Source organism: Hermetia illucens, chromosome 6, assembly GCF_905115235.1.
Source record: "Hermetia illucens chromosome 6, iHerIll2.2.curated.20191125, whole genome shotgun sequence".
NCBI classification, from domain to species: Eukaryota; Metazoa; Arthropoda; class Insecta; order Diptera; family Stratiomyidae; genus Hermetia; species Hermetia illucens.
The window spans coordinates 77344143-77360498 of NC_051854.1; the positions used below are offsets into that span (position 1 = coordinate 77344143).

The 16356-nt window shown below is 42.0% G+C and overlaps 1 protein-coding gene across 1 annotated transcript in view; it reads left to right on the top strand.

Annotated features, from left to right (window-relative positions):
* The window catches only part of LOC119660449 (glutamate [NMDA] receptor subunit 1), a 116437-nt gene extending 100987 nt beyond the window's left edge, over positions 1-15450 (top strand). The window contains exons 8-12 of the mRNA XM_038069008.1: positions 765-1176; positions 4199-4627; positions 4697-4869; positions 4931-5181; positions 12800-15450. Coding sequence (XP_037924936.1) covers positions 765-1176; positions 4199-4627; positions 4697-4869; positions 4931-5181; positions 12800-13084 — 1550 coding nt within the window. The 3' untranslated portion in view covers positions 13085-15450. The remainder of the gene's footprint in view (positions 1-764; positions 1177-4198; positions 4628-4696; positions 4870-4930; positions 5182-12799) is intronic.
* The last annotated feature ends 906 nt before the right edge of the window (positions 15451-16356 follow it).

Here is a 16356-nt window from a genome sequence, read left to right on the forward strand (position 1 = left end):
GGCTAATAAATGACCAGTTTGTGAAGCATATTTCCGTGTTTTTTGAATAGTGTTGTAGTCCTTTTAAATGCCTGTTTTCCAGGCTACTTGTAGTAATTGATGAACGGTGGCCAAGTAACCCACCAAGGCACTGTAGCCGTGGGATATCGGCAGCCGGAAGTCTGCTTGCCCACTCCCAAAAGCCGCCGGTACTGGGGTTTCGAGTCCTTGCACCGTAAGTTTTGTCTCTCCTTTCTTCTCCTTTCTCTTGGTTTCTCGTCCTGGGTGTTCCTCCCTTACCCGCATGAAGGGACACACTTGATGGGAGATCTGGCAACTCCATACAGATTGTCTATCCGTCTGTCTGTCTGTCTGTCTGTCACATACATTTTTCTCGGAAACACCAAATTTGGTGGAAGGTGGAAACTGTGAATAGTCACGCATACAGTAAGTTACATCATTCTACGTTAAACTTAAATAGATACTAGTGCTAGAACTCCAGTTCATTGTAGCTTAGTATCCGGAAAAAAGACGAATTGTATTATGGAATTAAAGAGTGCATCTGATGGACTATCCTTCTATCCAGAAGGCGTTATCTAAAGACGGACGATGTTGAAAATGCAACCGGGCCAACTGTTATAAAAAAGTCAAATTAAAAGCCTCTAGACACTTGGAGCTCTAGGAAAGATTTTTTTATTTTTGCAGCATAAATAAAAATCCTGAATACTTGCAAATTTTAACATCCACACTCCTAATATAGTATATCCTTTTCTCTTTCATTTCAGCATATGATTTCTGTTGTAAAGGATACTGTGTCGATTTGCTAAGAGCTCTCTCATTGCGCATCAATTTCACCTTCGATCTTGCATTGTCTCCGGATGGCCAATTTGGTCATTATATCTTAAAAAATCTAACAACTGGAACGTTGGCTGTGAAAAAAGAATGGACAGGTCTAATCGGAGAATTGGTTGGCGAACGGGCTGATATGATTGTGGCACCGCTAACTATTAATCCAGAACGTGCCGAATTTATAGAGTTTTCAAAACCTTTCAAATATCAGGGAATCACAATATTGGAGAAGAAACCGTCAAGATCGAGTACTCTAGTATCATTCATGCAGCCGTTCAGTAATACACTGTGGATACTAGTTATGGTTTCTGTCCATGTTGTAGCATTGGTGCTATATTTATTAGATAGGTAAGTGGTTACTTTTAGAGTTTATATTATATTTCAGAGTTGTCACAATCTCGGCAATCTCGGACTAAGTGCCAAGTATTTAGGCTCACACGATCCTACCTACGTAAAAACCAAAGAGGCGCTGATGGTGGGGGCCGGTGGTAGGCCACTGGAGGAATCTGTCGAGAATTCCCCACAACATCGAGCACGTATGCAGAATGATGTACTTCTGCATAGTTTGAAACAGACCATGCGAAAGTCCTAGGACATCAAGGGAAGCGGTGAGGAATTTGGGTACAATACCTGTAGCTGACAATATTATGGGAACTACAACCACTCGCTCGAAACACCAAATTTCCTTGATTTCCCGAACCAGTGGCTTATAGTTCACTTTCTTCTCCACGTATTTCCATTCAATGTTCCTGTTATGGGAGATAGCAACATCAATAATATACACGGAGCAACCCGTCTTGTCAACTAACAGTACGTCAGGGTTATTATGTGGAATATGGCGATCAGTCAGAACTTGCCGGTCCCAATTCATGCTGTAAGCAGAACTATCAAGTACTGCTTGCGGCTCATATCGGTAAACCTGAAATGTTCCCGTGATCACCACACATTCTGCACTGGTCGTTCTCCACCCGTTCTTTCATGATGGGCTTTTTATAAGCTCGGGGGGCGATCACGCCTTCCTAAATGACACACAGGCATCCCTCCGTCTCAGCAAAGAGCTCCTCAGCGCACAACCATCTGTTTGACAAATGGCTACCAAAGACAATTCACGTGTCACAGTCTGCCTTACAGATAGCCGCACGCAAGGGACTCACCTGCTCTTTGCTTTAAAAATAAGTGCACAGCGAGTCAACTTGGCGATGATGTTGTGCCGTCACGTCAACCACGTCCCTACCTCCGATCTCACGAGGCAGGTTCATCCGATCAACGGCAGAGTTTGGATGATGCATTCGGAATTTGGACCTAGTAGTCTGTATCCGCCGCTGAACGTTTTCCAGATCGGTCTTCCTCCACGGCAATATTCCGAATTCATAAGCCAGTGAAGGGATAGCGTATACATTCAATGCGTTTATCTTATTCTGGGTTCCTTGCAGAATTCCTAGGTACTTGTAGAAGTCTGCCTCGGTCATAGCTTCGATGTGGAGGACACCAATGCTATGTCCGACATGTGGCTCGTGATGACCTTTGCGGATGGCTTGGATTCGATACTTGTCTAATCCAAACTCCATCCGAATATCACGGCTGAACATTTCTACTATTCGCAACAGAGTTCTAAGATGGTCGTAAGTACCAGCATACAACTTGATGTCATCTAAGTACATCAAGTGTGTCAGTTCGCACTTACTGCAAAACCATGCCCTCTAGCACCATTCAGTAGCCATGAAAGGGAGTTTAATGTCATACCTCCGGCCGTGCCAACCGACTGTGTACGGTGGTAAATTTCTTATGCCAGAAGTTCTGCTCCCGATCCACACCTGGACCCCTCCAGTTCCTCGAGCTCTTTATGGCTCATCGAACTTCCTCTTCGGAAACATCCGCAAAATTCACGTCAGGCGTATTGGCATGGCGGGTACCTTCGGCGGTGATCCACTCAGCATGCTCAGCGTGCTGGGCGGATAACCCCCAAAGTCCACCCCAATACTCTGTGAGGCTCTGTTCGAATACAGTCAGTTACCCTCGACTGCAAACTATCCAGTGGGCACGGTTCGCATAACACCCTGGATTGAGGGAGGTGTTTTTCGACTCCCCAGTCTAGATCCGTAGCGTTTTGTTAATAGTAGGGTCGCCTCGTACCATCTCACCACTCACTAACGGTCTTGGTACACAAGAGGCTTGGCCCCTGAAATGCCACACATCTCCCTAGAAGAGAGACAGCTCACCCACAGAGAGAGATAGGTTGGCCTCAGGGAGCTATGTTCCTCGTCAGTCTATCCTGGAGTGCACTGCTTGAGCCCAAGGCTAAAACCATAAGCAGTCATCCTTTTGCTTACACATCGTATCAATATACCAAGTCTGCTTAGAATCTCTTTAAAAATACATCCGATAACAAATGCTTCTATATAATCCACATGAGCGACCTGATGCTACCCTTCTGGCATGTCCGATCTTAGGAGACTATAGCAGGAAACGTTTCAGAAGTCCAGCCCTAGAATGGATGCCTGCGCTACTCTCGACATAATCTATATTCTCCTTTGATCCTCTAACGCCTCAGAGAGCAAGGAGCGATTGCAAATACTCCCTCAATATTCTTAAGAGATGGGTAGCCATGCAGAATGAATTTTCCATTGCGTCTGGTATATCTGTCCATCTATCCACGGAATTGGAGGCATTTCTGACATCACACGTTCAAGTACTACTCGTCAAGTTCGGCGGCTGTGTGGTGCGGGTCTATGAATCGCTTACACGACCTCCATAATAGCATCCAGCGTGGATCTCTGAAACCAAACTACCAAACCAACTAAGCGAGTCTCCTCCTGATGAGCTGAGCTTTGAACCGGCCGAACGGTAAATCCTACGTGATTCCATCAGGACCTAACGCCTAACTGTCTCCCCCTCATTTACCTCGTCGATTAGATCTTGCCAGCAGCGGGTTTCACTTTTTTTTCGCGCTGCGAAATCCCTATACTGCCATTGTGAACTCTACTTATTTCGAACTTATTTCGCGCAACAAGTCGTCTATTGTCGTGGTCCAAACGATTCCTGTGGATAACCCCCATAACATTCAGCACTACCAGCCACATTCACAAATGTTGCTTTGTATTCTATGAAGATCCCAAAGAGGTGTCTACATGAAAAACTGACAAAAAGGTGCCCTAGAAATAATCGAATTATTGGACGATTTAGCTTCTGGACCGCTTCCGAAACTGATTAATCGCGATTCGAAAACATTCTCCTTATGTCAAAAACTCCACAATTAGTAGAAGATCTGAAATGAACTTTCAGAATATAATTCCATAATCCCCTAAAACTTATCCTCAACTAGAATTTGGCACAAAAAATCAATTAATACAATTTATTCTCAATTTTCCAGATTTTCACCTTTTGGTAGATTTAAATTAACAAGCAATGACAACACCGAGGAGGATGCCCTCAATTTGAGTTCAGCCATCTGGTTTGCATGGGGCGTCCTGTTGAACAGTGGAATTGGGGAAGGAACTCCGCGTAGTTTCTCAGCCCGAGTTCTTGGTATGGTTTGGGCTGGTTTCGCTATGATCATAGTCGCATCATATACTGCCAACTTGGCTGCGTTCCTCGTGTTGGAGCGTCCAAAAACCAAACTTAGTGGCATCAATGATGCTCGTCTTAGGAATACCATGGAGAATTTGACATGTGCGACTGTAAAAGGATCAGCAGTGGATATGTACTTCAGGAGGCAAGTGGAGCTGTCGAATATGTATAGGACGATGGAAGCCAATAACTATGCTACTGCTGAGGAGGCGATCCAGGATGTCAAGAACGGGTGAGTTTGATATGCGCCTCAAGATCAGTATAAACAAATGTCATGTTTAACCAAACTGGATAATTTCAGCAAACTAATGGCATTTATCTGGGACTCGTCTCGATTGGAATATGAAGCTGCAAGGGACTGCGAGCTCGTTACTGCTGGCGAGCTATTCGGTAGGAGCGGATATGGTATCGGCCTTCAGAAGGGATCACCCTGGTCTGATGCCGTCACATTAGCGATATTAGAATTCCATGAAAGTAAGAAACCTTTTTTTTAGTCTTTTTTAGAAAATACAATATTCATTTCTATTCCCACCAGGCGGTTTCATGGAATCACTAGACAAATCTTGGATATTTCACGGCAATATGCAATGTGAACAGTTCGAGAAAACTCCGAATACGTTAGGCCTGAAAAATATGGCAGGCGTATTCATTTTAGTAGCTGCCGGTATAGTAGGCGGTATAGGCCTGATTATTATTGAAGTTGTGTACAAAAAGCATCAAATTAAAAAGCAAAAGCGAATGGAAATCGCTAGACATGCAGCCGATAAATGGCGAGGGACAATAGAGGTAAGTTAAGGTGGATCAGATAAGAATTAAGGGTTTTTTTTGTATTTTTCCCCATAAAATACTGAAACGATTCTGCTATGCTACCAATATTGAGCCCACACAATATAAAAAGTTTCAAAGGAAAAAGTCCTTGGAACATTTATGTTCAATGGTCAGTCCTTAAATTTGTAAATTGATGTTATTGATTACGATCGGTTATTGTTGAAAGTAAACGAGGATAAGGACGGAAACGTGCTTTAACCATAAAGATAAGTTTTATAGATAGAACAACACAATATTCAACAAATTATTTATTAGAAGTTCGGTAATCAACTTAAAGTTAGGTGCCTTAAAAGATATTTGAAGATAGTTTTAATTTTTAAGGGTTTGTTTGTAAAATAGCACCTTATTAAAGTCGATTCACTTACCGCAATATCGTCCGCCCTGTCACCCTCTATGGTTCTGAGTGTTGGCCGACTATAAAAGACAATGAATGGCGTCTTGCGGTAATAAAGACGAAGATGTTGCATTGGACTAGTGGCGTGACACGTTTTGATCACATCCGAAATGAGGATATTCGCGATCGTTATGGGGTTGCACCTATCGTGGAAAAATTGCCAGAGAGGCGTCTTCGATGGTATGGTCACGCAATTTGTGCTAACGAGAATTCACTTGCCAAAATTGGTGTGATCATCGAAGTGGATGGTAAACGACCAAAAGGGCGACCGAAACAACGGTGGCTTGATACGCCGGGTGAGGGTTTAAAAGCCTCGAGATTGCACCCAGATCAGGCATTCGATAGAACCAAATGGCGAAACCGATCACGACAAGCCGACCTCGCTTGCAAACAGGACAAAAACTGAAGAAAAAGAAGAAGAATATTAAAGCCGATTCACTAGCTGTGTGTCTGTCTGGTTGTTTTTTTGCTTGTTGATGAGAATGAAATCTTCAAACGACACTAGCTTCGACACGTCTGCGTGTGGGATTTTTGCGCACTAAAACCACCCCTGGCTCCTCCAATGCCCTGTGGAACCATCGTAAAATATCATGGGGCAAAATCAGCTCACTCTAGGTTGGTCACCTTTCTTCTCTATGCGGCATACGTAACCGCCCTTTTCTCGTCTCTGCTTTTCGCAGTTTTTTTCTGGATAGTTGCGGCCATGAAGTTGATCAGTATTCGTAACATGCTAGCATTTTTCGCACCAAATTTTCTAGTACCAGCAAACTTTCTTCTACAAATTTGAACAGTGGAAGAATATGTGTTCTAGGTTCTATGGAACTCTTTCGCAGTTTGGTCAATCGGATGATATACAGTTTAAACCTATAGAAGTACTGGCGATACCCTCCATGCCGCGTGAGAAACTGGATAAAAGTATAATTAGTCTCTCCGTACCGCCGTTCCAACCACTCCTTGATGGTAGGGATGAGCGTGTGGGTCCACCGACCCTTTCCCGAGCATTTCCAGTGCTCTTTCCATCTATTTCTCTATCTATCTCCCCCTTCGTATACTTCGCATTGCATATGATCGTCACCTCATCTGTCAAGATGTCATCATTCTCGAGATGACGAATGCTTCTTCATCTGATACAGTCCTGAAGACAAACCACGCCCTTAAGGCTGCTTTTCTGTAGACAGCACTCAATTTATTAGACTAAAATGTGAGCTGCAATGCAATCGAACTCACTACAGCAGCTATAAGCTATAAGCTTATAAGCAATCTGGAAGTATGCCATGAACCTCCCACAGGATCAACTCTGCCCTGAGGACCGCTTCCGTTTTTTCCTCCACAAATGTCGGAGCAGAACCCTTAACAGTACCTATTGCTTCGCATGAGTATAATTCAACATCCAACGCTATATCGTTGGCGTAACCCACAACCGTGGCTTCCGCTGGAACAGGAAGATTAGGCACTTTGCCTAGTCCGGAACCTATGTGACACTCGCGGAGACAATGTACTTCTGAGGTCCGCCAAGGTAAAATACCACGGTCTTCGCTCTTGTAAGTAACTGTTGACAACGGCTGCAAGATAAGCGGGAATATCAATATTTACCAGAGATTCCCGTATTAGGTTTCAATTGGCCGAATCGAATGCATTTATCCCATTGAGGGTCACCACCACGCAATATTTGCTAGTACTATTCTTTCCGGGAATTGCATCTTCCACAAAACCAGCAACCATTTTGATGGCATTAATGGGTAATCTGGCTTTACGGAGTCCATACTGTGCTGTTGAGGGCCAGGAAGCTAGGGAGCAATCTATTTTAGATTACTCGTTCTAGCATTTTTCCAACATTGTCCAAAAGACAAATAGGTCTCCTGGAGGTTGGTTCACCTCGAGGTTTACCAGGCTTAGGCAGTAGTACTAACTTCTCCCACTTCCATGATGCAGCGAATATGTTCGATTTGGATTTCACAGCAAGCTTAAAGGCCCTTTTCGGTAGGCCATCCAGACCCGAACCTTCGTTATACATATTCGAGCACAAATTTCCAGTAACTCGCCTCTCGTAACTGGCGTCATATTCAGAGGCCTCTTGAAACTGTTAGTGTCTTCCTTTTGCTTTGGGAATAACCCCTGCACCAAGAGGGTAAGACACGTGGTCTGCGGAGATGAACGGCCTCTGAATCGTCCCGTCACGATTCTGTAGGTGCTCCGTTTCCTTACAGAGCTCTATAAAGCATTCCCTCTTGTTCGGCTTGATGGCGAGCTTCAGGGTTTTGCGGGCTTCCCTATAGGCGCGCTCCTTTTGCTCTTGCTCGATTCTATCAACCACCTCCTGAGCCGTTTTTCTAACAGTAAAAGTCTTCAGTACCCCACCAGTAGTTCGGTCTCCTACTAGCGGATGAGCACCTCCTAGGCATGGACGCGTCACATGCTTTGGCGATGCATTGGGTCACATGGACAGCTCTTTCCACAGAGGCGCCTCCTACACACCTACATGAAAATTTGCAATTGCCCTTGCACTTCGTCCCCTTGCGTCTAGAACAAGACTGTTAAGCATTTTCTGGGAGTGTCAAACTTGATGGGCCGTAATAGCTGTACACATATACCACGTTTATTTTGACCCACAAAAAGCCGCTGGCGTCTGACTCTCACTACTTTGTATGGCTTTTCGATCGCATGCCCATATCGCCGCTCTTCCAGTTGGATCTGTAACCCAGATCTGTAACAGTCTCTATAGGGTTCGCTAATGATAGCAATTTTCACCTCAGCTTCGTAGGTGGTCTGCTCGAATAAATACTAAGTGACCTTACAATGGTTGAGGTTTGAATAAACCTCATTTACTCATCGAAGTCAGTGCCTTTCTAAATTTAGGTCATTTGCCACTTCCGGCAGCATGCTGGTTTCCCGCCCCTTCGTTCCCTCTCACGATAAGCAGTTGGGGTCCCTATTGCACTCTTTGGCAATATGGCCTTTCTCCCCACATTTTCTGCATCGATCGGACCGATCAATTCCGTCGTGCACGCCTTTGAGAAATGCCAAACGTGAGGCACCTGAAGCACTTCTTTAAAGAAATTTGCTCCTTCAGACAGCAGACAACCCATCCGATTTGAACTCTCCCGGCTATCAATAACTTCTAGTAATCATAATGTATGCCATAAGCTTTTCGCAAACTCACAATGGTTTCCTTGGCAAGTTCCTCCAACTTGAACTGCTCCTCCACGGCAGTGCAAATTTCTCCTTTGGATGTCGCTTCATCGAGATCCTTGCACTGTATATAGACCTCATGTTTTTGAGCCCGTACTGTGACATTCTTTCAGAGTGACTTATTAACGTGAGTTCGAAAGTCATTAGTTTTCTCTAAGCTAGATTTTTTCAGCTCAAACATGAGGTCAACCTTCTGGGTCCTTCGAATATTCCTGACAGTTCCGCCTAGATCTTTTAGGTCGGAGTCAGTTTCGACCTTTGTAAATATCTCCGCGTAGAACAAATTACCCTTGCAGCGGATCACAATTGCCTCTGTTTGAATTCTAACTTTTGCTCGCCTTTTTATTAATTACCTTACTCCACCCACCGTGTTCGTCCCTTTGGATTTTACCCATTCGATTGCCAGAGTTCGCACTTCGAAACCTGCATTCTTCTCTTTGGGGCTTTCATTTCCTTTTTCGGAACTATTAGTGTGTCTTTTTTCCACTTAAGTATCTGCTGATTACCCAGAATGTCCATATTTTTATCCCGCACTCTCTTGTGTCATGGCAGGTTGATGACAATACGATTGGGTGTAATTTGGATCGTCTGTGACACCATTGGGGTAGCTTATTTCGAATTCTCCTTGGGATTTCGATCTTCCTACTGTGATTTGTTGAGAGAACACTCTAATAGCTCTCACCATATTTTTATGGCTTGGTGCACGCTATACTTGCCCTTCGGACAGCCCACCAATTTTTGGCACCGATTTTTTTGTCCAAATTTCTACAATCGCAGGTAGAACTCCTCCGCCACCTGATTACCACTGAAGGTATCCATCATACCCAATTAAGGTGCAAGCGATTTCGAGTTTCCCCCTTCTCAAAACTATTAAGTGTGTGTGTGGTGGGGGAGAAGCTACAGCTTCTGAGCACTTAGGCCATGTTGGCCCATTGTACTCGCCACCCCCATCTAACCGAATATTCCAGATTCGTTAACGTATCGCAGGATTTCTGTTAGTGGATGTGATGCTACCCATCGCAACTGGAAAACATCGGCACCAAAGATCTGATGTGTCCATAGGTGGGGCTCCGCTTCCTCATTACAAGAGAAACACGTATCATCTTCAGTAATTCTTATTCTGAACATATGCCCAGCTAGTGAATTATGGCCTGTCAGAATGCCCACAATACACCTGCAAGTCCTCCTGCTTTTCGACAGGATAACCTTTGCGGTACGCATGTTTGGCTCTGGTAGGAAAATTTTGGTGTATCGAGCAGCATTTAGGCTCTGCCACCTATCATTGTGGCAGTTTTTGAAAACAGACTTAGCCAATGCGACTGATACTCCAATTGCTGCTTCCGGTCCCGACATAGGGGAGATTGACCCCTCTTTCGCTAAAGCATCCGAGATTCCATTTCCCTCTACGCCACAGTGACCAGGTACCCAGAGTAGTTCCACCGTATTGAATCTAGAGATAGAGTTCAAACGGTTTCTTCATTTTTGGACCATTTTCTAGGTGATCAAAGTAGTACTCAACGCCCTCAATGCAGCTTGGCTATCACTGCAGATTGCGATGCGCCTGCCCTTCAACCGCTCGTCAATCACCCAGTTTGCCTATTAAAAATCTGAGAAGGTTCTTTGGTATGTTAAACTTGTATTGTCGTTTCCGCCCACTATCAATCGATCGTTAACGCTTTCTTGTCTGGGCCAAAAAACTCCAGTTTGATTGTGTTGTTCCAAGAGGCTGTCGAGGTGTTTGAGATCACTAAGCAACAGCTGGTGGGTGCTACCCTTCTGGCATTCCCCCAACAAGATGCACCCTTAGTCGTATTCGTCGATGTTGCTCTTCACCAAACATTGAATCAAATGGGGCAGCCGTGCTTCTTCTCCAAACAGCTCAATCCCCTTCCACCTATGATCATGAGTTATTAGCCGCGTACCTCACAATTAAATACTTTCGGTATTCCCTTGAAGGTTCACATTGTTCACGGACCATAAGCCACTCACTTTTACTTTGGAACAAAAGCCCGACAAAGACTCCCCTCGCCAAATTCGACATTTAAACGTTATTAGCCAGGTCAGAACTTGAAGATCAACTCCAAATACAAAGAGGCAGGAGTGTTCCCTCGGTCCACCAAGCGTTTCCACACAATACACCTTGACATCATTAGCCCTCGCTCGGTTTCTGGTGATGCCTCACATTCATCGATAGATTCACGCGGTGGCCGGAGGCGATGCCTCTGAAAGGCATTACTGCTCAATTTTGTGCTGAGGCCCTCTGTCGAGAGCGGATTCCTCGCTTTTGTGCGTCGGCAATTACAATGACCGACTAGGGAATGTAATTCGAGTCCTCCCTTTTCTCAGAGTTGAGAAAAACTCCTCGGTCTCAAATGCCATTGAACAACCGCATACCACACACTGTACAATGGGATGCTCGAAAGGTGGCACAGGACTCTGGACGCCGCTATAATGCTCAAGACAACCCTTCTTGGTCGGATGTCCTGCCATTCGTTCTAATAAGTTTCCGGACAGCCAATAGAGAAGAATTTTCTGGAAAGTTCTGTGGAGCAGGTATATGAAGAGAACCTGATGCTCCGCGCCAACCCTGTTCTCCACATCACGCCGCGACGCAACTTTACCGGTCGGTTGCGTCTGCTCAAGGGTGCAATGCCAAAGCTGAAGCCGCCACTACCCACCATCCACGCGAAAACCATGACTGACGTGCCCAGGGAGCTCGAATCCTGTACGTATGTCCTAATTAAGACGAACGCTCCGGGAAGCGACTGTAGCCAACTTATGAGGGCCCATTTAAAGGCTTCGAATGAGGCTGACATCATTATAGCCCCAACGTCGGGGGCACGGTCAACCGAGTCTCCTTTGTTCGACTAAAACCCTTCGTCCAGCAAAGAAACGCGACCAGCACGAGAGGCGCGTGACATGTCTGTTTTGACTTGTGGCAGCCGAGTTGAGGGAGCCGTATGTCTGGTTTCTCGCAGGGAACCCCTTTGGTTTCAGCTGGGGATGGAATATTGTGGCGGAGTGAGCAACTTGCGTGTCAGATGCACGCATGATATTGAAAAACAAATTTTGACAGCGAAGATAGTTTTTCGGTGTCATGACAGAATTCAGTAGAGTTCGAGACAGAAAGAAGCGACGAGAAGATGGACTTCTCGCTTATAATTTATTCTAACTAAGAATTTCTAAAAAGTTGTAAATAAATTATAATAAAATGTTTTGATGCAATTAGCATAATTTTAATTAAAAAGAGATGATCGCTTGCGAGGTCCACCTCAGAGTCTCTCAGAGTCCCTCGGCCCATTAGATCACCTGAGAACATTGAAGCAGTGAGAGCGTCAATGTTGCGATCGCCACGGCGTTCTGCGCGCAAACACGCATCTGCCCTTGGACTATCGGATCGTTCTGTGAGAAGAATTCTTCGTGATGATCTTCATTTTCATCCCTATAAGATGGCGATAGTGCAGGAACTTTCAGAACGTCACTTCAATTCTCGGATGAACGCGTGTGAGCTTCTTCTTGATATCGTTCCCGAGGGTGCTATTGTTTTTTTTTGCGATGAAGCCCAGTCCCCCCCCCCCCCAGTTCAAGAACCCTGCAAGATTTGAAGACCAACATCCAAGAAGAAATTGCCAACATAACACCTGCTATGCTAACAACAGTCATGACAAACGCCAGAAATCGGTTTACGCAATGTATGGAGAATGGGGGACGTCACCTAACAGATATGATCTTCAAAACAATGTAAATAAAAACTACATTGACATGTACCTACATTATAAAAAATAAATAAATATTTTCCGATGCATACAATAGTTTTTATTGAGTTTTGAAAAAAGGAAGTTATGCCGCCGCACCCTGTATATGGGCATGTAAGGCCTGAATGTAGTATCATTGAGTATTGCAAGTAAACATTTAAATATTCTTTCTTATGATGCATCTGTATTTACTCATAATGCGTTTTAAATATTGACTAAATATTGGAAATATTTTCAGAAACGGAAAACACTACGTGCATCGCTAGCAATGCAACGTCAATATAATGTCGGTCTAAATTCCAACCCTGGAACAATCAGCCTTGCAGTTGACAAGAATCGCTTCCCTCGGTTGGGTCCGCGGGGTCCCGAAAGGGGTTGGCCAGGAGATTCAAATTTAATGAGAAACCGTCGCGCCCTTGATGATCTCAAGGCAGGTCCTAAAGGAAAGTCACTTACAAGCTTACCACCACCACCGAGATATTCACCGGCATATACAAGTGATGTGTCACATTTAGTTGTTTAACAAATTTTTAAAAAAATCTTTTTATTGAAACTTTATGCGAAGAAACCTTGTTTTTCGTTAATTATATTAAACACGTAAGATTTGAATAAGAAAATGTATTATAATAGTGAAAACAAAGGGAATAAGTACTCCTTCATTATTGCATATGTATGCGTGTGCAGTGAGGAAAAATTAAAATTGTACATAATATTGAGACGGAGAAGAAGCAACCAGTAAACATTTTTTAAACAAATGAAGTAGAGAACGTTAAACATTTTGCAAGGAGAAGTCAAATATTACGATTTTAGGAAGACAGGAGGGGAATTAATTTAAGCAAAAAATAAAATTAAAGAAAATGCGACGTAAATAATATCAAACTTAAACTAATTGTGGCATAATTAAACTTAGTAAAAATAATTCAAAGATAAATAGACGACATAAATGTAAACATATGGCTTAAAACCACAGAAAATTAAACAAAAGATAAAACCGGAAATATTGAAAAGGTTCTGAAAATTTTTTAGGAGAATCTGCACAATCAAGCTCACCTCGCTTCGTAAAGATTCTCCAACAATTGGCTCAAAATTTATACAGAAAAAATGTTTCCATTAATTTCATCATCAAATCTTTGAATTTTCCAACTATTTTATTATTAAAAATTAAGCTAAATTGTGGCTACTATCTAAATGCTAAGCAAAGCACCCAATGATCGATTTACCAACATAAAAGATAAAAGTTTAAATCCGCAGTGTAAATAAAAAAAAAAAAAAATAAAGTAGAAATACATTGAACTGCCATTTATTATACTTAGCCCGGAAGAAGAAATAAATATATAAATGTATTTCTAATTCCATTTTTATGGGACTAGGTAAATAAGAAAATTAGATTAAATTATGGAGGAAATTAAGGAAAACTATTGTAATTGACCTAAAACAAATTGAAAACAACAATTGTTGATTGCCATATTAGAGACAATGTTGCAATTATAATCGTTAACGGTTTTAGTCGTATTTTCAAGCAATAATAATTAAATGTTTATTTATTTATTATTAGAATTTCATTCCTATTTCAAAAGGCAGGCTTTCAATCAATTTTCAAGAAAACTTGACGTCCCAAGAAGTTTGGTCTATATTATTTGTAAAATTATATTATTGCTTAGCATTAACCCTTGAATAATCACTGACAAATGAGCATTAGGTTATTATAAATTGAAGGACCTGCTTCTGAGTTGACAATTGATGTGAAATTTCCGATGCTTATACGAACAAGCCAATTCGGGAGTTAAATTTCCTATCAAAATTAAAGCAGTGTTTTTGCATATCCGTAGTTGTGCTCTTGGCTAAATGCGGAGCTTCTTCGTAAAAAGTTAGACAGGGGTTAAAAAAAGAAGTTAACAATATTGATCTGTCAAACTTATCAACACACTTCAAGCGTGATCTGATCTGAGGTTGCAGTTAATCATGCGGCGCTAGTCTATCTATGGTGTTATTTATAAGCGTCCGCAAGTTGTAATAAAACCGCCCCTTTACTTGACCTTGAAAATTAACAACCCATCTGCACTATCATTTGTTAGCCACTGACTATCATAACTGGGCAGAAAACTGATAAGGCACACATACCCTCATATATATTTTTGTAAAAATCAAAAGAAAGCTAATATTAAAGTGCTAATGCGCTCTTATCTCACGTCACATTGTAAACGACGACCTTCTATCTAATTAGTAGTAATTAATAGTAAGAAAACCATCAAGACTTGAGATTACGACAGTTAACGATTGAAAAATTGAGAAACGAAGTTGTCTTTTCTTTCATTGGTTTGGCTGAGATAGTTATGTATTCTACCCTTTTTGTACGCGAAATCAGGCTTCCTTATGGAGATAGCGATGCCGGAATGAATTGAGGAAAAAGAGTTAAATGTTTTCAATTTGTCTTATGGATCTGGGAAAAATTATATATTGTATTTGGTAAATTTTTGGAAACATTGTTTCTTCAAAAAAAAAAACAGAACATTTTTCAATATTTTCATTAAAAGTATAAAACTTAGAACGATAAAATAAATAAATAAAAATGATGATTCATATTAAACTAAAATTGCGAATAAATGTGGAAAATATGTACATATCTCTGTCAGATAAAACATATAATGTATATCGGAAAACCGACCTCAATTAGAACTGAAAACCATTTTCAAAATAATTGAAAACAAATTTTAAAAAGTTTTTTTTTTCGGAAAATATCTGTGGTTACCAGAAAAGTAACTCCTTTCAAATATGAATTGTATCTTCACTTGAATAATTTATCTAAATACGCCTAAATTTCCAACCTGTTTATGTTATTATCATCCAAATCGAACATAGGCCTCCAAAATATGTTTCCTCCAATTGTTCTGAATTCGTGGCGACACACCCCTATTAAAAAATCTGGGTTACTATTATCCATTCTGCTTCGCCTCCATTTGGATCGCAAACACCTGTGCCCAATCTTTAATATTCATATTCAACCCCTTCAGCGCAGTTCTTTTTCAACAAGACTTGACCTATCTACCTATTCGCTAGTCTGCACAGTACATGACAAATCGAACATCTAATCTAATTTGAACAGTAACCATCTCTTCCTCTACCATCTTTCATAGTTCTTGATTTATTGTATAACTCCCATTAGCTAGAATATTTTACTATCCAGAAATTCTTGATGAATGCTAATAGTTTGACATTGTTTTGAGTCCGTATTCAGATATCCAGACGAAACCACCACAGTTTGTTTTCGATAATCTTTGAGAGTTATGTTTCACTAAAATGCTGCAGAATTATCTCGTCCCTCAAGGTGAACCCTCAAAGCTTCCTATCCTTTGTTATCTGTGAAGATCACCAAATACTTTTTAATCTACTAAGCGTCATTCTAGCCTGGCGGAGTTTACATTATTTACGATGCCACGAGTTTTCATAATTGTTTTGTGTAAAACAAAATATTAACTTGGATATAATGTCTGTCTGTCTTTTTCTTTAAGCAGATAAAAATATTCAAAAGGTGCCGACCTGCATACGCCGGTGTATGGGATTTTGGCCCACTAAAATCACCCCCCCAGCACCGCACCTCCTCCGAGGGACCACCATTACGTATTACGCCACGGGACCACGTTAGCTAGCTGTTATTCAGAGTGAAATTATGCGGTGTTTCCAACGATTAATTAATTGAAATAATAAAACTTGTTGTTTCTTTTTCGTTGGTGTGGGTATTTATTCTTGCAAATACCGATATTTCGGGAACCACTTGTTCCCTTCATCAGTGCAAAC